At 50.6% G+C, this 24,345-nt stretch overlaps 1 protein-coding gene across 15 annotated transcripts in view; it reads left to right on the top strand.

Annotated features, from left to right (window-relative positions):
• MYOCD (myocardin) overlaps positions 1-24,345 on the top strand; it is a 227,982-nt gene that overhangs the window by 185,123 nt on the left and 18,514 nt on the right. For 4 of the 15 annotated variants that reach the window (XM_063408926.1, XM_063408925.1, XM_063408930.1 and 1 more), the window contains exons 3-4: positions 18,550-18,615; positions 22,150-22,205. In XM_063408926.1, the coding sequence (XP_063264996.1) occupies positions 18,550-18,615; positions 22,150-22,205 (122 nt within the window). Of the gene's footprint in view, positions 1-8,608; positions 9,081-9,184; positions 9,847-18,549; positions 18,616-19,376; positions 19,502-22,149; positions 22,206-24,345 lie in introns of those variants that run through there. The other 11 variants (XM_063408932.1, XM_063408933.1, XM_063408936.1 and 8 more) reach the window with 11 other exon arrangements.

The raw sequence follows: 24,345 nt of genomic DNA, 5'->3' as shown, positions 1-24,345 counted from the left end.
AAGAAGTGTGTAAGGAATAAGAGATCATAAAACAGGCACATTTGGCTCATTTTCCTCAGAACTGAAAGGCTTTTTAGAGCAGTGTGCAGAATGATTTTATTTCCAGGGGTTTCCCCTTCATCTGCACTGGAGTGGCAGGTCTGTGTTTACACAGCATTTCAGAGACCTGTCCAAAGAACTTCCCTGTGTGTTCCCAAGCCAGCAGCAGGCAGCTCCTGTCCCCAGTGGTGTGATATTTTCTGATTGCAGAGCTCTGGCCACAGGCACACACTGCCCGTGTTTGCACTACTCAGGCTCTAGCAGCACCTCTATTTCTCATCAGTCAGAAAAAAAACCCAAACATAAACATTACTAAGTTATATACAGCACTGATTCTATTTTTGTCATCTTTAAAATAGTAGGTAAGTCCCGTAGTTCTATCCAAGTTGGCACAATCCCTCTTTTTGTTTGTTTGGGGTTTAATTATCTTGGAAGAAATTTGCTGGTGATTTCGGGTCTCTGCTGCAGTGCTGCGACCAACTCTGTGCTCGGGTTATTCATTTCCAAGTCTGTGTTTTGCAATGCTTGGCACCTCCATGCCCCTCCCCATCAGGGAGAATTTCAAAGTCTCTGCTTTCTCTCCTCCTCGAGCAGCACAGGCCGAGGGGAGGCTTAGGGAGGTGGCTGGAATAAAGCACCAGCTCTCCCGGCTTCACCGCGCCCATTTCCCAGCAGACAGTGACTGATGCAAGAAGACAGCAGGCGAAAAAGCTTGTGAGGGGGATTTTGGCAGTGAAAGGCCAGTGCCCTGTGGAGAGCTGCGGGGGGAATGGGGTGCTGGGGAAGCTGGCAGCTCCCGGGCTGGAAAGGCAGATGCTGAACAGACCCGTGCGTGAGCGGGGCGTGCGGCAGGCGCTGCCGAGCAGCCAGCCAAGGTGCAGGACAGTAGCAGCCTGAAGTTTTATAAATAAACAGTGCTTGCAGATGGCAACAAGCAGATTCCTCTTCCTGCCCCAGGTCTGCGTGGCTGTGCAGGATGAGATGATCCCCAAGGCTGCTGTGTGCTGTGAGCTCTGCTGGGTGCCCTCACCACAGCTCACCATTCCCCTAAGCAGGCACTGCCCTGCAGAAGTGCAGATTCTCTGGTTTTCAGCCTTGTCTAGTGTCCAGAGGTGGAAGAATTGGGCTGGAGCAGGTTTATGTGTGAGAGGGAGCAGGCTCCTGTTCTGCCCCAAAGCACCACCATGTTCATGCATTGCTGCCAGAGCTGGGCTGAGGGGACACTGAGGAACAGCAGTGAAAGTTCTGGGCTCGGGTACAAGGGTTAAACAGGGCAAGGGCAGGGCACTCAAAGCATCAGTGATGGGGCCAACATCTCCATGAGAACAGGGCCCAGGGACACCAGCAGAAAGTCGTGTCCTGAGAGCACCAGGTGGGATCAGTGTCTGTGCATCCCCATGCCTGAGGCACTCAGCTGAGCCCAGAGGTCACCTGGGTGTGGAGGGCTGGCAGTGCTGCATGCACAGTCCTCCAGGAATCTGACAGTTTGAGTGAAATTTGGGATCCATCTGCACCCTCTTCCATGGCCAAGGCAGGCAAGCAATGGCATAAGATTCAGCGAAATAATGCATCTAATCCGCCTGAGTAATGCTAATGCAAGCCTCTTGATTAGTGTTTAGAAACCAGGCAAACAATTGATTTAAAATAATTGGTAAATTATGATTAAATAAAAACATTTATACAAAAGAGTTTGTCATTGATATGGTTAAATAAATATTTGTAGAAGTAACTTATACTTGGCCCGGTGCCTGGGCGATGAGCTCTCTTGGGCTGGCTGTGGTTTCATTTTAATAAAGACCAGAAGGCATTCCAGGAATACATAATGCTCCCAGCCCATCCGATGTATATCTGGGGCTTTAGCTCTGCTCGCCACTAACCCAGGCCCAGCTTTGCTGTGCATCCCTCGCTGGTGCTTGTCACACTCTCCCCAAAACACCCTCCTTGTTCAGGGCTGGGCCTCCGAACAAGCGGTGCCTTGGTGGGCAGGAGGGAGGGATGCAGATCGAGCATCAGCGAGGTGGGAGCAGAGATGGGGCGGTGCAGGCGGCTCTGTGGGGAAGCCTTGAGCTCTGGAGCTGCTGCAGGGCTTAGAGCAACGCAGCTCTTATCTGGCTCTGCTCGGTGGGAGATTTCCAAGAGCTTTACAGAGGGGTTAGCCTCATTACGGCCAGTCAGAGATAAGGAAACCCAGCGGAGACGTGACTTGCCCAAAGTGCTGCTGCGGAGGGAACAGAAGCCAGGTCACCCCTGGCCAGGCCCTGTGGAGCCTGCTCAGCTCTCGGGGTGCTGCAGACTGGTCCCCCTCAGCTCCACAGCCTGGCAGTGTCTGCACTGCCTGGGCATCCACGGGCCAAAGGGACTCGTGCAGCCCCTCCGGCACCTGTGCTGCCAAAGAGCTCTGGAAACACCCACGGAGTGTAGGGTGAGGAGGGACACAGGTCAGCAAAATGGGTTATCTGGGGCCCTGGGGGTGATCCTGGCACTGCCACTGCTTCCCTCCCTCATTTCCAGGCAGCCACTGAGTCACCCGTGCTTGGATCAGCCAGGCCAGGCACAAAATCCTTCCTCTGCCTGCACTGGCCACCCAGAAAGCAGCCAAGGGCTCCTCATTGCTCCAAAACACACCAGCTTGGCCTCGCATGTTCCTCTCTGCCCTCAGCACTGGTCATGCAGCTCCTCTCACCAGTGCAGCTGCCTGGGAAGTCCTGTTCACAGGGACATCACCCCAGCCCCAGCCTCACCCTCCTCATCCTCTGGCACAGATTCCTGAGCCTGGGATGTGAGGGCTGCCCAGAGGGGATGCACATTAGCAGCAAAGGCAGGAGAGCCACTGGACAGCACTTAGAGGTATCCAGCAGCACAGCCTGGGGGTGGGAAGGTGCTTGGACCCTCGCTGGGGTGGGCAGTGGGGCTGGCTACAGGAGGAAGGACACAGGCAGCCAGCTCTAGGCTTGGTTTGCACCATGCACCAGCCACTGGCGAGGTGGAGGGAGGAAGTTCCTGCCCTGCTGGGCTACAGCATTTGAGGCTTACCCCAGGCACCACTTCCAGGGGAGCTCGGCACCCAGGAGCATCCTGCACCAGAACAGCCGTGGGTGTGAGAGAAGTCCCTTGAAGGGAGCAAGTTACCAGCTCCATTGGGAAACCATCCCCAGAATGTCATCTCCAGTGGATTAAACCAGAAATTTGGCTGGCCCAGCTGTGAAACACAGATTCACAGTCCCACCCACTGTACATCCCCCTCAGCTGTGCTGGGAATTCACAGAGCCTTTCTCCAGTTCTCCTCCCCACAGGGACAGGAGACCCAGACCCTCCACTGCCTGTGAGCCCACACCAGGGCCATGCTCTGGGCATGTGGTGCTGCCGTGCTGGACCTCCCAGCGAGGCCACAGCCTGACCTTGGTGTCCCACCACAGTCATGAGTCAGGAGGCAGCTACTGGTATCTCCCATCCCACATCCTTGGACAGCACGGGCTGCGTCTGGCCCGGCCCTGCCCCTGCTCTGCACGGGCCAGAGGAGGTCCCTGAGTGCCTTGGGCTCCTGCCAGCACAGCCCACTTGACCTGAGCACTGTGCTCCAGCCAGCGACCCCACGGAGAGATCACCCGTCCCGCTGACCTCCCTCAAACCAGCCTCACACCCTGAGCCTTTAACTCTTCCTTCACCTGCTCTGGTCCCCTCTATCCTCCATCCTGAGGCTCCTGGAGCTGATGGAGTGGCTGCAGCCCCTGCTGCTGAAGGACCAGTCTGTCCTTCAACAAATTAGAGCTTGTTACAGACTGTGTCACCTGCCGAGAAAGATGAACCTGCATCCCCCACTGTATCCTCTAGGAGAGGAAAGGGAGGGAAGGAAGGAAGGAGGGAAGGAAGGAGGGAAGGAGGGAAGGAGGGAAGGAGGGAAGGAGGGAAGGAGGGAAGGAAGGAGGGAAGCAAGGAAGGAAGGAAGGAAGGAAGGAAGGAAGGAAGGAAGGAAGGAAGGAAGGAAGGAAGGAAGGAAGGAAGGAAGGAAGGAAGGAAGGAAGGAAGGAAGGAAGGAAGGAAGGAAGGAAGGAAGGAAGGAAGGAAGGAAGGAAGGAAGGAAGGAAGGAAGGAAGGAAGGAAGGAAGGAAGGAAGGAAGGAAGGAAGGAAGGAAGGAAGGAAGGAAGGAAGGAAGGAAGGAAGGAAGGCAGGCATTGGAAAGTCCAAAGGGAGCAGGGATACCTGAGTGGAGCTTTGGCCAACAGGAGCAGTACATCAAACAGGAGGTTGCAAAGCAAAATAGTGTCAGGAGTGACAATCTGCCCCAAGCCAGGCAGTCAGGGATGAGTGCCAGTGCATCCAGGGTCCCTGCAGCCTGGAGCACACGGGGAGGAACAAGCAGGGACATGGGACATGGGACATGGGACATGGGACATGGGACATGGGACATGGGACAGCCTCCAGCACAGTGCCCGTCTGTGGCAGCTCTCTGCACTCACTGAACATCCCTGCTCAGTAAATACAACAGCCAGAGTTTTACAATCAAATATTTATGCTAGTACAAAACATTTTACATAATCTTTAAACAGCTATGTCATCTCCCTATTTTCATTCTCTGATCTTTCTGTTTTGAGTCGGGATTGGAGAATTCAGTGTATTTACAAAGAAATAAATATTATGATGAAAACATCAGGCAGCTTAATAGTAGCTTTAGCAAAGTGCAGAAGTATTTTTGTGTTCATGTTGTCAATTGCATAATATTTTCTGGACCATCATAAATTGAGGAACCTTGCTTGGATGCTTGCAGCACTGTGATAAATAGTTCACAGCTCCAATTCAAGCAAGGCTGTCTGCTGTCGGAATGGGAAGAGCTCATGACATCTCTGCCATAAATTCCAGCCCTCAAGCTCTGTGAGGAGACAGGGAGGGGACAGACTACTTAAAAGTGTGGCAGACAGTGGCAAATTCAGGATAGTGGAATGCTGCTGCAGTGCTGCTTACCAGGTGCTATCAGAAGTGAAGGATCGGAACATCCCTGCTCCCAGCTCCTTGGCCAAAGAAAATCCCATGCTCTGGGCATGTCCCTGGAGTCAACCTCTGCTTCACAAAGGCAGAGACATTGCTGCCTCACCAGCTCCAGCTCAGAAAGTCTCTGTTTGTCCCAGATTGTGGAGGGGAATGTCCTGACTGTTTGGTATGTGAAAGCCACAGGAGCTTTTTTCTGTGCAATTCACCCCGAGGTAAGTCTCAGGCACACAAAGAGAAGATAATTTCTCTTCAGGTTCCTAAAGGTCACATTGGGCAGCATGGCTGGAGCTTTGCTGGTGCAGTCTTACAGCAGGAGGTTCATATCGGCCCTGAATTCAGATCCACTAATGGGCAGTTCAGGGAAAATTCTTTCTCAGGGAAAGATTTCTTCTTCCATTCTCTATCACAATGATGACATCCTGGCTTCAGGCATCTTCAAAGGATGTCCAGAGTTCCTTGTGAGCCTTGGCTGCTGGTTTCCCTGTGATACCTGCGCTTGGCTACTGCTCCATACTCTGCATTGGGTACAAACGGAAGAATGCACTCCTCCTGAGCAATATATTTGTGAAGGCAACTCTTTTTCCAGCCTTCCCACTCCTGAAGGATTCAGAGTTATGCCAGCCTGAGGACATTCAGCACAGAGCTGTGTGCCAGTACAGCTGTCCCTCCCCATGGGAGCTTGGACACCACAGCTGCACAAGCACACAGCAAATTATCACTGCTTTATACACGTGATGGACTCAGGGCTGGGAGTTCATGCCACCAGATCTGTCTTTCCAGAGCATGCTGTGAAGATTCAAGAAATAAGGCCATGGCTGGAGGAGTCTTTTCCAAATGGAGCTGCCAGGTGCTAGAGAAAAGTCAAAGACAAACCAGTCTCATTCCCACAGGAGAGGACAATCTGAGCAGACATGACTGGCAGAACACCAGGTTTGGGGAAACCCTCCTTCTTTGGCACACACACTGTCACACACTGACCCCTCCAAATCTCCAGAGGGGCTTCACTGGAACTTCAGCTCACTTTGGTTCTTTTTCCCATAGTTGCAAATCTACGTACAAACAAACAATCTGCTTTAAAATAAATCAGTCCCATAAACAATAGGGTGTGTTGGAAGATTGGAGGGATGGCTTCCTGGGATCTGGTGAGCAGCACAGAGCTGATATCCTTATGGCTCTGGGGTGTGACTTCTCAGTTCAAAGGAATTCCCTGCCATGACTAATTTATTCTGGCATTTAAGGCTCACTCTCACTCACTGCAGTCAATATGACCCTGTTTACAACAGAGGTGCTTAAAGCAGAGCTGGGAACTGGGGAATGGGAAGCAATTGTGGCCTCTGCAGGGACCCAGATACCTGTGTCACCTTCCAGAGAAAGGTGGTGCTGCAGCTGGTGGTGAGGCCCATTTCAGAGCTGAACAGTGACCATAGTGCAGACATGGCCAAGACACGAGGGCTGGGCAATGACAGCTCTGGAAACTCATCAGGACCTGTGGGGGGATAAATATTTCTGGGCTACCTAAAGCAGGCGGCAGCCAGGCAAATGGCTTAGTACCTGTGGTGGGATCTCAGTCCTGTCCTCGCCTCTGAGGTTCATGAAAGACAACTTTATTCTGTTTCCTGAGAACATCAAGAGTACACGAGGGTTGGCTCTCACGTAATGACCATCACAGGGAAACACCAGCTCTGCACTGTGGGTTTAGCAGGTGAGCAATTTGCTGAGATGAGTCAACAAATTAGAGCTTGTTACAGGCTGTGTCACCTCCTGAGAAAGATGCATCTCCATCCCCCACTGGAGGAGGAAAGGGAGGGAAAGGATGGAAGGAAGGAGGGAAAGGAAAAAGGGAGGAAGGGAGGAAGGAATTGGAAGGAAGGCATTGGAAGCTCCAAAGAGAGCAGGGATACCTGAGTGGAGCTTTGGCCAGCAGGAGCAGTAAATCAAACAGGAGCTGGCAAAGCAAAAAAGTACAAAACCCTGGGTCACAGGATGTCAGTGAGTCCTGCCTTGTCCTTGAGCTGTTCATGGCATGGTTCTGCTGAGTGGTGGAGTTTGTTTGTTGTTGTGATTGTGATGTTAACTCCATTAGAGAGGACATTTCAAGTACAGTGGACTAAACATTAGGCAAAATTAGTGCGGAAAAAGATTCTGGCTACCTTGCTAGACAATACAGTTGAACTCTGTTTACCAACTCAGCTCAATGCTTGGAGATTAATTTATTTAAATCATCTCTCCCTAGCCAGTCATTAAGGAAAATCCACTTCATCAGATGCAGCATGAGCAGGAAATCACAGCCAGCCCATGGTAAGCAGGGAGCTCAGCTCAGGACAGCCTCAATAACCTCAGCTGTCAGGTAACAAGCAATAGGCCAAGAGGAAATGGTCTGAAGTTGTGACAGGATTTAGGAGAAATTTCTTCACTGAAAGAGTTTTCAGGCATTGGAAGGGGCCCCCCAGGGGAGTGGTGGAATGGCCATTCCTGGAAATGTTCAATAAATGTGTAGATTAGCTGCTTAGAGACATGGGCAGTGGTGGGCTTGACAGTGCTGGGTTGGTAGTTGGACTGGATGATCTTAGAGGGTTTTTCCAACCTAAATGACTCTGTGCTTCTGTTGTTCTATCACATAAACTACATGAGGATGAAAGACCCCAGGGGTTCTCTGCTGTGTTGGGGCACTGATGAATCAGAGCCTCTGGGGCCATGAGTGTAGAAGCCCAGAAATTCCTATCCCCAACCCAAACTGTTTAGGAGCACTTCCCAGAAACCATGGGATTAAAATAAAGTAAAATAAAAAACCAAACAAAAAACAATCCCAACAAAACTTCAAACCAGTCCTGAAGTATTTTTATGACCTAGAGGAAATTTAGGCAGCTTCCTTAGATGAGACCCAGTGTCAGGGAAGCTGAGATCTGTCCTTGACTTAGCTTGGCTTGTACTACTTACGTTACACAGTAAAAGGTGCCAGCAGATCATCCCCTCAAGTGAACCAGATGTGGGCTCGGGGAAGGGGAGCCTCAAAGGGTCTGTTTTCTCTTTATTTTGTGTGTTTGCAATCATCCTCTCTTCTCTGAGAGCGTGTTTGGTTGGTGGGGAGGGATCCTCCATTGCACCAGTGTCCTCAGCCTCCTTGGGATGGCTGTGGCACAGGAAACCTTGAGCCAGCCCCACAAATCCCACAGATGCCACAGCACCAGAGGACACGTCCCGGGTGCCAGCAGCACAGGGGAGAGTCTCCTGTGGATAACCCCTCGGATAGAGCCACGCACTGGGAAGGTTCAGGTGAGGCTCTGGGCACACCTGTGCCCTGCAGGGACGCCCAGGTGCCACACCTGAGCAGCCCCGTGCTCGCAGGGCAGCAGCAGCCACGTCCTGCCCCCCTGATGGGGATGGCACCCGAGGCAGCGCTCGGCTGGAGCCACCTCCCCAAAGCCATCCCCTCGCAGGGACACTTGTCCCCACCCCAGCCCTCCCCATGTCTCTGGGAACCGAAGCCCCCAGCCCCGCTGAGGTGCGGGCCCTGTCCCACCACGCTGCAAAGAGTTAAGCCCGGGCTCTGTTGATATTTCCAGCGCTTCCAAAGCCGGCGGAGACGGGGAGCGCCCGGATTGGCTGCGTACGGCCGGTAGTAATTAGGATCAGATATCAAACTTCTGTCTTTGCTAAGACCCTTTCCGATAGTCGCTGCTCCCCGCTAGACGATGACATCAGCCAGGACACCCAGCTGCTGGTAGTAAACTGCGGCGGGAGGAGGCTCCCGCTGGCTCCACGTTAATTAGTTGAGCGCAGCGCAGGGGGAACAGTCGGTGTCTGTGCAGGGTCAGTGCTGGATGGGACCAAATCTTCCAAAGCCACTTGCTGCTCCTTGCCAGCCGGCTGTAAAAGCACCCAGAGAGTCCAGGAGAGCTGGATGAATCCTGAGCACCAGCCACGGCTGGGTCGGCTTTTCCCTGTGGAGGAAGTTAATGGTTTAAGTGAGGGGCGTCTGGATCTGGTCCCTGAGTCACCATGACACTCCTGGGCTCTGAGCACTCCTTGCTGATTCGGAGCAAGTTCAGATCAGGTAGGGAAAACCTTGAGATTTCTCTTCAAACTTCTCTCTCTGTCAAGCCGTAGCCACAGACTGTTTTGCATTAAATGTTCGGAAGCAGCATGTGAGCAAAAGACTCGAGGGGTTGCAGAGCTGTCACGGCTTTGCTCTTACACAGGCTGTTCCACAAGTGCAGAGACGCATCTTCCTTCCTCTCTCTTGCTTTTTTTCCCTCCTGCTTTTTCACTGTCTTTGATTTATGTCTGTGGTTTATTTCGGTAAAACTGCAGTCCCCGGTTCTCCTGCTCTGGCCCTGCTGCGAAGGATTTGGGCAGGAAGCCAAAAGGGCATCTGGGATAAACAAGGTGCCTAATGCCCTCTGTGTATTCCAGGTGCTCTTGCGGGTCCATGTGGGATAACCACGGGGAGAGGACGGGCCTGACACTGTCTCTGACAGGCAGGCAGCCGAGCTTGTTCCATTAGGTTGTGACTAATTGGAGAAAAATGGATTTCAAGAAATGCGTCATTTTTAGAAGTAAAAATAACAAATGGAACATGAAAAGTATTTAAAGTGACATCATCAGAGACATAAAACCGGAGGCACACAATTGATTGCCGCTTGAGGAGGGTTTGCGAGTCAAACATGCCTCCAGCTCGTAAGTCAGGGGAAGCACCAGGCTGGGGCTTCTCCGGGGACGTTCACTGAGTGAAGGTGAGTGAAGGTGAACTATGGGACGGGCGCTTCTAGATCAGCCCCTCTGCTGGATGTTCATGCCTTTAGTCACTGGCTGCATCTATAGTAAGTATTCTCTCTTTGGGACTGGGTATCCTGACTTGTAGGGGTTTTTTTTAATGATAATAATGTACTGAAAATTTTAACAGTAATGCCAAAACAACGTTCTTGAGGTGCTTTCTCTGACCTTCCCAGAGGTGAAGTTCTCCCTGGGGATATTTTGTGTGAGGATGTGCAGATACATCAGCTGCATGTGCTGTACAGGATGCTTTAAATCCAGACAGGGCAGTCACGTTGGAACATGCACCCGGTCTGGCATGTCACCCACGCTGTGTGTGTTTTTGCCTCCTTACTCATTGTAGATAATGAAATGGGAGATTTATGGTACTGATGGGAGACATGAGTGGTGTTATCAGGATCTCTTAGATAGCTGGGTGGTCAACTTAAACTTTGTTTTCTCAGCAAATACAAAGTTGGCAATTGGTTGAAAACCCCAGAGTGTGTGTGCAAACACAAGTGTCCTAGTCTGGCTGAATTATACAAAGCCTGGGTCCAGGTCTTTGGTGTGGTTTCCATATCACTCTGATCTTACATTTCATTAGATTAAGTCATTCCTTAAATTTCGTTGGTATATTGGTACACTGCTATTCATTTGAAAAAAATCTCAGTCTGTAACAATTTCTCCAGCATGTACAAAGCAACACTGCCACCTCCCTGAGGAGCGGAGGACGGGCTGTGCATTGTCCCTGCATTCTTTTCAAATGAACCAGGATTGTTTTTAAGGCTCATTTCTGGTTTATTTGTAAGCTGGCTTTATTATGGAACCAACAGCGGGCTCTCTAAACATATTTTTCAAATGATTCTTCAGGAAAAGTAAACTTTGTGGGTCTTTGCGTCCATAAATTCTCGTGCCTTTCAGCATTTCTAGGACAGTCAATTTGTGGGGCATTCTTTGGTTCATGATTTATTCCCACAACTGCTATCCCTTGCAATGGCCTGGTGAAAGGCAGGCTTCCCATCTGACAAGATTCCTCTGCCTGTTGATTTTGTTGGAGCTGGGCTCGCCAACACCCCAAATGTGTGTCTGCACCTGGCTGTCCCCAGCGCTGTGACCGCTGCTAACGGGGGACATGGCCACAGCACCACCCTGGGTTATCACAGGGTGTGAGGCAGGGGGAGACCAGGATGCTGAGAAACCCAAATAAGTCAATAAAGCTGCTTTCAGTTTGTGCTGGATTTTTTAATGACATGGGGAATAGAGAAGAAAAAGCTTACATTTCATGGAATTGCTTTTATTTGCAAAGACTCCATGGCACAGTTTTCTGTGGCAGCCCTGTTCTGTGTGCAGGCTTTGCCAGCTGTAAAGCCCCACAAGGATGGCAGGAGGTGCGGAGCTCTGCTTTACCATCCTCCAGGCACTTGGAAGAGGGTTGAAAGTCTCAAACCGCCCATGGCTGTGCCCCACACCATCCTGCATGGCTCAGGGGCTGTGACATGAGACAGCAGCAGTTCCAGAGCTTGCAGAGAGGCAGGAGGGATCAGCCCCTGAAATGCCAAGGAGCCCCAAGGAGCCACATGGAGCCATGTGCCATCGCTTTGGAAACGCTCCTGAGCCGGCAGGTGTGAGGCTCTGTTTGCTCCCAGGTTTGGGAAGGATTAGCTGTGCTCCATGACTCATGATGAGCCTGAATCCCTTTTGAAGGATTCCAGGCCAATATTAAAGAGGGCTGAAGTAAATCTTAATAACTAAACTTTCGCTGTCTCTCCCTGGCCTGCACACACTGAGCAACTGAAGGAGCTACGTGAGTGTGTGAAGGGGAGCTGGAGATACATTACTTGTTGTTTCCTCCTCCCAGAATCCCTTTAATCTCTGTGTTATGCACCAGGCAGACAGTGGAGCGAGGAGGTGGCAGCTAGAAGATGGTGGCACTGGTGTGGCTTCAGGGCCAGCTCTCTGGTCCCTCACTTCCATCTGACAGCATCAGTAGCAAGCAAAAGTGTGTTTATCCAGGAAAGGCTGCTGTGGTGGTGGCAGTGGCTCTTCTCAGTGTGCTCTGCAATCATCCCTTGAGTACCACAGTGATTTCTCCTGTTCTTGTCTCTCCAGTGGTCCCAGTGAAGGACCAGCACAGCTGTGCCATGAGGAGGGACAGTGTCTATCCCAGTGCCAGGCACCAGGAACCTCTCAAAAAAAAAAAAAAAAAAAAAAAAAAAAAAAAAAAAAAAAAAAAAAAGGAGAAAATCACCACCATGCTGCAGTCCTGCAGGGTCCCGCTTCCCTTCCTCAAGGATCTGTGTGCCTCTTTATTTTGTCTGTTTGGCCAAAGATAAATATTCTGATCTGAGGTCATCCTGACAAATTTTGCAGGAATGATGATTCTTCAAGTCTGCCATGCTGTCCCATACGATCCAACTATCAATGGGATTGCACTAAATCAACAGGACATCTAAGTGCTGTTCCAGAAACACGTTTAACTCTTCCCAGAGATGATCATTTATGTGATCTCTTGCTCTGAGTACAAACCAATTGTTCTCCAGCAGTGGAGAAGCATTGGCATCAGACAAAGCAAACAAAGCTGACAAATGCAGATCCAACCTTAGCCCTGACCTTTTTTTTCGCAGCTACATGGAAAGAGTTTACAAAGCAAACATCTGCCTAACTTCAGCAGTAATTCAGATAATTGGTGAGAAGTGAAAGTTTAACACTATAGATAAGGCTCTGCATGGCTTGGCATGGGGTACCAAGACCTAATTGTGGACACATGGGTGTGGGTTTGCAGAGAAGACTTGCCTGGCCCCACGGAGGAAAGTATTCATGCTTACACACAGGGCTTGAATGAAACTGAGATGGGAGAGGAATTTATTCTGTCTGCCTCCGGTGGCGAGAGTGATTTGGACCAAAATCAGCAGGTCAATAAAGGCAGAAGAGAATAGGTCTTGGTAGGGTGTTTGGCCAGGCGTTTTGGCAGAACCTTTGTTTTGATTTTCCTGGTGTCCAAAGATAAAGCATGTGCCTGTGTTTCCTCTCAGATCATGAACTCATACAGGTCACAGTCAGTGTGTGTGTGTTCAAACCATGGCCTTGCTGTAACTGATGAGACTGGCTTGTGACGTTTTTGTAGAACACTGACTTGCTGTAGATCTCTTTGTGCTTGGTTTTGTTGTTCTGGCATCTTATCCCTCAGTGTTTCAATGGGCAGTCAGATGTTTCTTTGTCAGTCCAGCATGTGTTGTAACACAGATCGAAATGTACCTCCCTGTGCTTCAGGGGACATCTGTCCAGGCTGCCCATGGGGGTGCTGAAGGGGTGGCTCCAAGGGGAGAGCCTGTTCTCAGGAACGTGGTGAGGTTGCACATTATGATGGATTCAGAGGGATTTCACAGCTGCTTGTGTCCCTTTGGTACTCTGGGCTCCTTGCTAGCCAGCTGTGCTAGCCTAGTGCCTCTTCCAAGGTATCTGAAGACCTGGACTTGGGGTTAGAAATGTAGTTCTCACCCATGCAGAGATTTTTCAGTGCAGGTAACACACATTAGCAGCACATCTGTCTGTTAGAAGTAAAATGTTCCCAGCTCTGAAGTGACATCACAGGCAGAGATAAAGCAGTGCCCACCTGGTAAAGGACTGACCAGGGCTGTGCATGGCTGTCCTGGCTGAGCAGTGCCATTCCCAGCCTCATCTCTGAGCTTCATCTCTGCTCACACAGGTCCCACAGAGGTCAATTTGTCAGAGGATAACATGGGCCTGGATGCAGGGGGATATGGGTCACTGAATACTGAACCAATATGATTTCTCCAGAAGCCGTTTATTGTTTACAATACAATTCCAATTACAGATTCTCAGTCTTTGGCCCATGTGGGCACACATCTCTCGGTTGGCCAAGTCGCTGGTTCAAGAGGCAGGTACATCTCCAGGGCATCCGATTGGTCAGGGTCCATCATCACGCTGTGTGTCCTTTATGTAGGTTTAGCATTCTTGGAAGTCAGTTTCCCAGACTCTTCCTATTCTTAGCCCTGTTTTTCCCAGTAACCTTGACAAATTCCTGAGAACCCTGAAAACTAGACTTCAGGTGGCTTGATAAGATTTCTCACTAACAGTTTGGCTGGTGCATCAAAAGGGCCTGTTACACAGATGCATTGCTACACCTGGAGACATGAGGCTACAGAGAAACCTCTTTGTGGCTCGAGTCTATGGGCAGAGCAGATGGGCTGAGATCCATGGAGGGGCTCAAGACAAAGTTTGGCCAAGGTGTTTTTGCAAAACAGCAGCTCCAGAGAAGTCCTATGATACTCTGCTGTGTCAGCACTGAGGAGGCAGGCTGGCTTGTCACCCAGCTCAGAATCACTCCATGCTGGAGCCTGATGCCAGCCTGCTGCTCAGCTGGGAAAGAGCCCCACAGTCCTGCCCACATCCTGCTTTGAGAACTGATTCCTGCTCCTGGTGCAGCTGCAAGGAAAAGACACAGTCCTGAGAGGGCCATGAACAACACGACTGAACCTGCCAGAGTGCCAGCCCTGATCCTGCCCTGGTCCTGCTGGGACCTTGGCACACAAAGGATCCCACAGGGCAGCTCCTCTTCCCCATCAGGCTCACACAATACCTCAGACATTAAATGGAAAGCCAGCCTTATAGCCAGCAGCCAGCTGCCTTTCAAATGTACCTGGGTCCAAATCAAGGCCAGGAGCTGGACTTCAAGATCCCTGTGGGTCCCTTCCAACTCTGGATATTCTCTGATTCAGGGCCACTTTCTGCCAGGCAGTGTGTGAGCAGGGGCAGGTCACCAAGTTCCTGTGGTACACACCATGTCCAGGCCTGTGTTTCACCTTTGCTCAGCTGTTGTTTGGTGGGCAACAAAACTGCTGCTGTTGCCAACAGGAGTCCCCCCTCCCCACTCCCAGTTTGTTGCCAAGTCCTGTCCCCCCCCCACTCCATCAGAGCTGTCCCCACCCTGTGCACCTGAGGTGAGGTGCTCTCACACTCCCCAGACCCCAGCTCTGAGCCATGAGGGCAGCAATGAGCTGCTGGTGGCAGAAGGGACAGTGACTTGCTGCTGCTTTTTCAGTGGACTCCTTCTTGGAGACAGACCAGCCCCAGCACGGGGTCAGGTCAGCCGTGGCTTTGCCCGCCTGTCCTAGTGCTGAACCCCATGAGGAGGGCACTTCCCTCTCTCCAGGGGACACATACCTCCTGCTGCTCAGCCCCCTGTGCTGCTCAAACCAATTCCCCAAGGAGAGGATGATGCTTTGGCAATACCTCAGTGTGGGGATGCTCTGAAGCAAGGGATAAAATCCCATCCCATCCTGATTTTCTGCTGAGCATGAGACTCAAAGTGTCCTCACAGGCTGAAGCAGATAGTCAGATCGGCCTGTTCCTGGGCTGGAGAGAAGATTTGAACATGTCTTTTCTGTGCATCACCAGGCCAGGCAAGGCCCAAGCTGTCCTGTGAGCTTTCTACAGCTCTGAGGTCAGCTCCTAGAGAGGAGGATGACTCATGACTGCAAGTCACAGGCAGTGCTCAAGGCTTGGGCCACCAGAAGCAGCTGTGACTGATGCCAGGAGGTCTTATTTGCACTACTGCCACAGCCCTACTGCACAGGACATTTCTGGAAGCCAATATCAGTGAATGGGACTTGGTGCTAGCATAGCAGTGAGGAGTATTTCTAACAGAAAAAGTTCATGAGCAAATTCACTGGGATAGGTCTGCCATGTCTCTCATCATCCCAGGAGGATTTCTCATCGTGGGGTACCCCAGGAGGGAGCAGGATTGCTGAAAGAAAAGCTGTCTCTCAGCTGGTGGTGGCACAGGATGACCAGTGGGCATGGCTGGTCCCTGGCTGGCACTTCTCACCATCCAAACTGGTGCAGGCAGGCAGCAAGATGCTGCTGGGGTGGGACCAAGATTGTCTCTTCAGCACTCCAGCCACCACTTTTTGTATCATAAATGTTCCTCTGAAATGTTAGCAGAGCGGTTCCCTTGAAAAATAAGAACATTCATGAAAATTTAATTCCCATACAGCGCTCAGGTCTCCAGACATGCAGCAGAGGAAGAGGAAAGGAATGCAGCTGGGGTCAGACACAGCTTCAAGGAAAGAAGCAGCTAAATGGTGGTTTGGGTGGTGCCAGGGCCTCCTCCAGCCCTGTTTTTAAGCACTGTTGGTTGTAAGGGAAAGGTGCAAGCCCTAAGCTGGCATCTAGCAAGCTGCAGACTGCAGCACTGCCTCAGAGGCTGCTTCCCTCTAGTGCAAGGATGTTCAGCATTTTTGTCTGACACTGTCCACTACGTTTCTTCAGATGGTTTGCAACAGGTTTTGGAAGTCCTCAGAAATATTTGAGAGTCAAGTCATGCATCCTATTGCATGAGGAGGTCCAGATTGGGATGAATATTTGGTGGCTGAAATAACTGTTTCAACTGTTGAGTGTGTGCTGCTCCTAGAAGTGCCTGGCACTTGCACTGGTGTTCGTTGACTCACATTTTTTGACACTCACATTTTTTGACAGCATGCCCTGAACACAAGGCTGGATAAAATTTTTCTCCTTGCCCTATATCTTAAGGATGGTCCAGACTTTGTTTGTAAGCTCAGCATAGCCCATGATGAAGTCCCTGTCTAGGGGAGGTCACCTGCCCATGGAACTGCTCAGCTCTCACACCAGAGCAGGGAGTGACATTGCTGGGTCACAGCCTTTCTACCCAGCAGCACAAAAAACAAACAAGAGACCTTTTCTCCTCGCACAAAATTATGACTACATAGTCCCAGATCCCCTCTGTGAGTGTCTGCCCACAGGGCAGGAGGCAAAGGAGGGGCTGTGAGGTGGAGCAAGGACCAGCTGCAGTGGGGGGATCCCCCAGACTGTGCCCTGCTCATGGAAGGCAGTGGGATCTGGGGAATCCGGGCTCCCAAGCGCTGCTCCTGCAGCCAAGCAGAGGGAGAGCTATGGCAGTGAAACGCACATGTTTTCATCACTTCTTGCAGCAGGCCAGATGATGAATCTTACACCCACCACACGGGAAATCATCGTCACCTTCCGAGCTATGCTCCAAGGGGATTTGTATCCTCTCCTTTTTCTCCTCACCAGCCTGCCTGACAGCTGGCTGCTCCGGGGGGCTGGTGCACTGTTTGTTTGCTAGGAAGGGCTATGAAATAAGCAGAAGCAGCAGGGAATGTGGGCCCTGAATGCACAGACTGCTAGAATCCCCTTGCCTTTGTGGATGTGGTACATCACTTCGTCTGGCTGTGTCGGAAGCTGGAGTGAAATGGTGCAAATAATTTGGCACACGTGGGAGCTGTGAGGGGAAGTGATGGGGGATCCTCACTCAGGATATTTCACAGCCTGATGGGGCACTGCTGTGTCCTTGGCAGGGTGGCGTGTGTGACTCATGAAGGCTTTGCTGTCTCTGATTCCTGTTAATAATGTGATGTTGTGTGTAAATTGCCTCAGTTGAAGGCAGGATGCTCTAATGCCTGGGATACTGGACCAGGGCTAGGAGAGCACAGAACCATTCTTGGGTGAGTGGCAGATTGTTTTTATTCTTGGACAGTTTCTGACCTCCCTTAGCTCACCTATTCCATAAAGATCCAACTGTTACTCAGGGAAAGTACCAAACTCTGCACAGTTCTTCACTATTGTGAGCAGTTACAAAGAATGTTTAACACAGAGAAACTGGGGTACAGCTCCCCCTGTGTGAGATATCAGCCAGGAGCTGGTTGCCTTTAACCTGCCTGCGTGGCCCAGGAGGAAACACAGGCATTCCCAGAGCATGGACTGTTGGTTTTTGAGGGTTTTTTTTTTTTGGTTGAACATTTGGTTTTGAGGATGCCTGAAGGGGATGACTTCTGCAAAGGGGGTGCAGGTAACTGGGTGCAGTGTAGGTACCCAGAGTGTGAGTGTCTGAATCCATGCCCACAGGCAGGACCAGCACTTACTGAGAGTGGTGCCATGGGGCAGAGGAGGGCTGCAAACTCCCCTGGCAGCAAGGTTTGCCAGTGACTTCAGCCATCAGCTTCACCCTGGGTGAGAAGAAGCTCACACACAGACTCTAGTTCATGCTGAAGGCTACATCCTTCCCTCCTAGCAAGAATCTATCTTTGGTGTCCAAAGTAGTGCTGGAATTTGGCAGGAGATCATTGTCCCATGTGAAGCTTTCACTAAACATTTGCTCTGAATGTGAAACATGGTTTGTACAGAGGACATGGGAAAGTCACAAGCAATGGCATCTCAGGGAGTCCCATGCTTTGGGACTGCTCGGGAAGGGATTAATTTTCAGCTCCATCCCACATCCCAGGAAAGCTGTGTTGTTGACATGAGCTGCTGGCAGAGCTCAGCAGGTTGCTCCCAAGGACAGAGTTGCTGTTCTTTCCTTTCTTTTCTTTCCAACCCCAGCTCATTCTGGGCAGCTGAGGAGAAGCAGCCTGGGGCTGTGCTGGTGGGCAGGGAAGTGTGTGGTTGTGTTGTGACTGAGGTTCCTGTATTCATGTCAAGCTGTACTGAGCATCCAGCAGGAAAGCATGGAATTGAGTTCTGTGTTTCACCTTGTGATACAGGTGTCCTCTTGAAGACAAATTTGCAAAACCAAAGGTGTAGAATATGACACAAAGTACAGGCATGGTTACCTGGGTGGTGGGATGAGCTAAATCCTTCACAAGGCTGGTCCAGCAGCAGCAGGGATCAGCACCAGACCTCTGTGCCACACACAGACCCTACACACTTTGTCCTGTATTAGCACCTCAGTACAATCCTGCCCCTTTCCCTGACACTTTCTCTCTCTCACACAGTTTTACAGCTGCGGCTCCAGCAGAGAAGGACCCGTGAGCAGCTGGCAGACCAAGGCATCATGCCACGTGAGTATCCTCTTCTGCCTTTTTCATCCTAGCTCAGAGGGCTGTGCTCATCATGGGTACTGCTGGGGCACTGTGTGGCACCAGCTGTCTGCTCAGTGCCCCACAGCTCAGAGCAAAGAGCCACCAGGGGGACTTTGCTCCCAGCCCTGCAGGAATATGATGGTCCCTGGTGCTGTACAGTGTATTATCACACAGACTATGATGCCCCTGCTCAAACTGAAGGCAGGAGAGATGCTTACCTTCCACCACCCAAAATTTCAGCTGCAGAGCTCCCTGTCCCAGAGGTCACTGCAGCAGGACAAGCATATCCAGCTCAAGCAGAGGACTCACAAAGCTGTTCACGTACACAATGGCAGAGAATCTCCTGTCCTGTAAAAGCCAGGAACCTCTGTGACAGGACAAGGAAGAGGATGAGAGGGCTCATTCTAGGAGGATGGAGGAAGGCTGAAGGGGAGGAAGACAGCTCTGGGGAACTCCAGGCAGTCCCAGGAGGATTGGACATACCCAGGTCTGCCCAGGCAGGACCCCACAGGGCAGAGCTGTCAGCTCATACCTGAGGCCAGTGAACCCCCACAGGGGCTGCTTGCTGCAGAGTGACAAATGTGCTCCCCCTCTGACCCCATCCACCCCTGCTCACCTGGCATTCAAGCCTGAAGGACAAACTCCAGTCCAGCATTATCGTGAAATCATTCTGCACCAGAAAGTCAGTTACTGGAGCCCAAAAATCAGTGAATGAAAATCATCCCCTTCTGCACCTGCAGGTGCATCATGAAAGCTGTAGCACCACTGGAGAAAGGATGTTGGGAGCTCAGCCCTGCTCAGTGGAATTCTCCATCCTGACCTAGCTCAGGCTCCATGTGCAAATCTGTGGTTACCTGGGACCCAGGTAGAGGATTATCCTTTCTGTCTCATCAAGGACCCCTTAGCTTCACTGCTAAGATCACAACTTTTCAGAGGCTGTGTCACTTCTGTCTCTTCTGGTTGCCCTTGAAGACTGTGATGGAGCTCTTGCCTAAGCAGCGGAGCACCACTTCTCTAAGAGCATGGCTCTAGCACTGCTTGCTGCACCCTGTCCCTCCCCTGTCCCTCCTGGAGGATTGTGCTGAACAGTAGATGCCTTCTCAGAGCATTCTTGTCAGCACCAAGCATTAGGAAAACTTGAGCAGGGTGACAAAAATCCTGACTGCTAAAATGATCAATGCTTTTAAGACTGATAAATGCATCTCTTTCCATTTTTCATCTGTTTATTTCTTTAAATATTCAGATTTGATGCTGCCTGCCTCAAAAGGGCAGGCACTTTGATCACAAGACTCCAGGAGCTGAAGCTTTAGTCAAAATACTGTGATATTTGTTAGAGTAATGCAAGAGCATGGGGCAGCAGTGCCCCCTGAGAGGTTTGTGCACCTGGGGCTGCTCTGCAAGGCTGCGCTGTCACACGTGGCACCATCTCAAACCTTACACACAGCAAAATATTCAGCCAAATATATTTGATGGCAACTGAAGGGTATTTTCCTGTTACTTACAGCTTCTTTGCACTCCCAACTTCTAGGCTGACATTTTGCAGTCTGGTTTCTGTCCAAGAAGACCATTTTGGGAAACTTGAGCACTGTTCACTCACTGAAAGTACTAGAAGAAAAGGCACTTAGGCCATTATAAAAACAAACATGCAGAATTTAACTGCTGAATTTGACATCAGGAGGAAGTGTCAGATGTTAGCATTTAATACATGGGAGCCCCAGCCAGCTTCCCCATGGCTTGGGCATGTGCAGACATTCCTTATGAAAAACAAGGCCTTGTTAACCATATCTTCCCGTGCCATGTTGGTTCTGAGGACCAGCAGGTGAGTCCCCCTGGCTGTGACGGATTGCAAAAATACCTGTGCTTGAAGGCCCTCCTGCTATACACAGCCATCACCTCATCCTCACTGCAGCCTTAAAACAGTCCCAAGGTGATCAACACCACACACAGCACCTCTGCCCTGGTGCCCCAGCCCCTCACCCATTTCATGCTGAAATGTCATCCTCTGACAAATTCTCTGAACTAGCAGTGCTAGCAATGTATCCATTTGCTCTGCAGACCAATACAAGCTGCAGCACCCACATAATTCCTCCAGAAATCTTGGTAAATTACTAAACTCTGCAGCACGTCCCTCTTGAATAGCAGAGCACTCAGTCAGTGCCTGCAGCACTGCCAACATCAGTCCTTCACATGAGCAGGGCTGGGAAAGTCATCTCTCCTGCTAACTTCATTTTCTCATGTGCACTATTTAATTTTGCTTCTGATTAAACCAGCTGTCACCAGTGCTGGTGGCTGCTCACTGGAGCATGGCACAGCAACACCAGCTTGTCTGTCTGTCTGCTTTCCAAATGGCAGGAGCAGGAATGTCCCTTCTGTGTTTTTTCTGTGATTCACTGGATGTTCCAGGGGTTGCCTGGGTGTTGACTACGAAAAGTCAATTCAGAGGGCCCCCAAACCTTTCCTGTTTCTCCCCAGTCTTCTTTTCATCCTCCCCTAGACTGATGGAGGATAAGAAGGCCTGCATGAAAATAGTTTCTGTCTTTATTGGATCCCATTCAGGAGATGGAAAGTGAATTTCTGTTGCCAGACAAAGAGTTGCAGCAGACTGTTTTTGTGGGTCAGGACACCTTCCCCTTCGTTGTCCCAATGGGAACAGTTAGTTTTGTCTGCTTACACAGACAGCAAAGAATTTTTGTAGGATGTGAGAAGTATTAACCCCTTCACCATGAAAATTCTGCCTCGATTTTTATTGCACCACAGACAATGAGGAAATGTGCAAGATTCTCCCTGACTCCAATACAGGCTGTTCCATGGGACTGGTGTTCACTGGTCCAAGAGCCAGGGATTATTGGCCTTTTTTTTGGGAGCACCACTGAGTTAATCTTCCTTGGAGTCAGGAGATGCTGAGGACATGATCTGCTCCTTGCCTGCCCAGGGAGATCCCACATGACACATCTGCTTCTGAGCAGGAGACAGGACAAATGTCCAGTCATGGTCAGTGACAGAAGGGGGATAAAGGACTACCTGGCAGTGTCCTTGCTGCAGGCTGCACCACAGACCCCAAGAGCTGAGGCAGGTATTAATTCTCCTGCTGACCTTCATCACCTACAGGTTTTACTTTCAGGTGAGGTCCCTCACAGGTGTTTGCTCTTCCCAGATCTGTCTTCTGGTGCTCTGGTGCCTCCCATGACTTGCAGGGAAGATGACAGGGAAAAGATTGGTCTGCTCTCTGACGTGTCCCACAGAGCACTGTGTTTCAAAGCCTGCACCCCTCCCTGCCCACGTGCCTCCTGCTCTCCCCATGCTCTCCATCCCCCCTGCTCTCTTGCCATGAACTGGCTGAGAGCATGGGATTTCCCAGAGCTTTCCTGGGTTATTTTTAGTCAGCACAATAAAGAGAACAGCTAGTTTGTGTTGCTATTTTTATAGCACTCATTAAAATGCTGTTGCTGAATATCCTGGTAGCTGCTTGCTTCCGCTCCTGTGCTGACTGCTCCTCTTTCTTTCCTGTTGCAGCACTGAAAAGCCCATCTGCATTCCATGAACAGCGAAAAAGTCTGGAGCGAGCCAAGGTAACTCCTGCAGCCATCCCAGTGAGGGAACACATGGGCTTGCTTTGCATGAGTCACGGGGTTTGAAAGCACCTTCCACCACTGCCCCTCCTCTGGCACCCTCCACGCTGGCCCAGTGGCCAAGGATGAGGGGCAGAGCACCTGCTCTGCTTCCAGAAATGCTTCCAGGATCACAAATGCTCTGGAGCACCCTTCTCTGAGCAGGGGAGGTTTATAAAAAAAGGCAAAAGGGATATCTGTACCCTGAGCTGGGGGGTTTTACAGCAGCCTCAGGTTTTACAAAAGGCCATGGGCAGGGTTCAGCATGGCTTTGTCAGCCCTTGCAGTAAATGTCCAAGCAGTGGAACTGCTGCTTCCCCCTCCAGGTCACAGCCACAGCCTGCTCCTCCCGTGCTGGCTGCTGGCCAGGCCTGAGGGAACACAGTCAGCAAGTGTGCAGGGGGAATGCAGGTGCCACCTGCAGCCAGTCCCCAGGGAACTCACACTTGTCACCAGGCAGGAGCTCTGGCTTTGTCTTTCCAGTGTAGCTTGGCCAATAGGACACAACATCCAAGGGGGAAATGGGCCAGGCTCCCACCCACCCCATTGCCAGGCTTCCCTAACCACTGCCAAAAGCAGTAGCCATTTCCAGGACACATTGAAACTCTGTGATCTGATCACTTTTTGGGAAATCACATTGGTTTTCCAATCGCCAGCAGTCCAGCCTTGATCAAGCTGGAGGCATGATCCCAGAAAGGGAAGCAATTAATCATGCAGGTTTTGCTTGAACACAAGAATTTGTTCCATTAATCTGCAAAACGTGCTTGCAGTCACATTGGGAAAGGACCTTTGCAAGGAAGAATGATTGTGAAATACAGGGAAGTGCTCTTCTGAACTTATACACACTCCAAATCACTTGCCCCAAGTCTCCCGAGGTAATAAATGGCGAGCATAAGAAATACGCTGTGACTCTGAAAAATTAGTATGCTTAAAAAATTTCAAGCAATCCAAAGTATCCTTGAAGTGTCATATATTTTACAGTTAAAGTATACATTTGTGTCTCTTTGTCTTTCTCTTCAAAAGCTTCCACTGGCTAGTTGCCTGGGGAAAGGGGAAGGATGGTCTAGTCTATCCCAAACCACAGGCATGTTCAGAAAGTGCTAATGAAGACACTGAGCACAGCCCATAACAAACATTATTCCCTGCTTAGACCTGGGATCAGGAAGATCAGCAGCTGTTTCCAGAGAGTTACTCGAAGGCATTTGTTGTTTAGCTGATATTCCCCCAAGCTGATGTTGTGCAAACAGAAAGCAGATAACTGTTCATGTCTGGTGAAAGCTCCTCTGCTTCAGCTGATGTTAGAAAAGCTCACATCTGAATTCTTCATCATTTGCACCCCAGAGACACAAATGCAGCTTATTAACAGCCAGGGTCCAAAGGAACTGAAGTCACAGCAGAAACACAGCTGTGGGTCAGCAGCTGGAGCTGCTGATCCTTAGATCAGTCAGGACCCGATCTAAGGATTAGTTGGAAATGCATTACGTGAGTTTAAATGCACTCAGGTGCAGACACCAGCCTGCTCTGACCTGGCACAGGAACCAGGCAAACCTACACATGGTCCAAGCATGGGATTCTGTTGGTGGAAATAAGCTGGGGAAAATATGGAGGAAGGGTAAGGCGTTGTAAAGACTTTAGTAAACAAAATGTCTATTATTTGTTTAAACATGTCACTGGCTATGTTAGAGGCTGGCAGCAAGCCAGCGCAGCAGACTTTGAAGTTGATGTCCTATAAAAGATTGCTGGAGTGGAGGACTGAGAGCAGGCTGGCTTTCCTGGGGCTGTCTGGCTCAGCAGGGCTTGAGCACTCCCCCAGCAGCCCAGCACAGAGGGGTGGCTGTCATGGCTCTGCTCCAGAGCAGAACAGCCCCACTGGGCAGGTCCTGACTGATGTGTGAGCAGTGACAGACCCTCACTGCTGTGACATGCTCTGGTGCTCTCCCAGCTGTGCTGTGAGCTCTTGGCCCCTGATTGCCAGCCCAAGCTGTGCTGCTGAAGTTTGAGCATACTACTGTGTGTATATTCAGAACTGTGTCTCTTTTTTCCTGCAGCACTTTTTAAAAAGCTGTTTTGCACCCTGTGTCCCAATAGCCATCTCACCTCT

Source organism: Prinia subflava, chromosome 12, assembly GCF_021018805.1.
Source record: "Prinia subflava isolate CZ2003 ecotype Zambia chromosome 12, Cam_Psub_1.2, whole genome shotgun sequence".
NCBI classification, from domain to species: Eukaryota; Metazoa; Chordata; class Aves; order Passeriformes; family Cisticolidae; genus Prinia; species Prinia subflava.
Note: the sequence above shows the minus strand (reverse complement) of the source record. Positions and strands in the feature narration are given on the sequence as shown.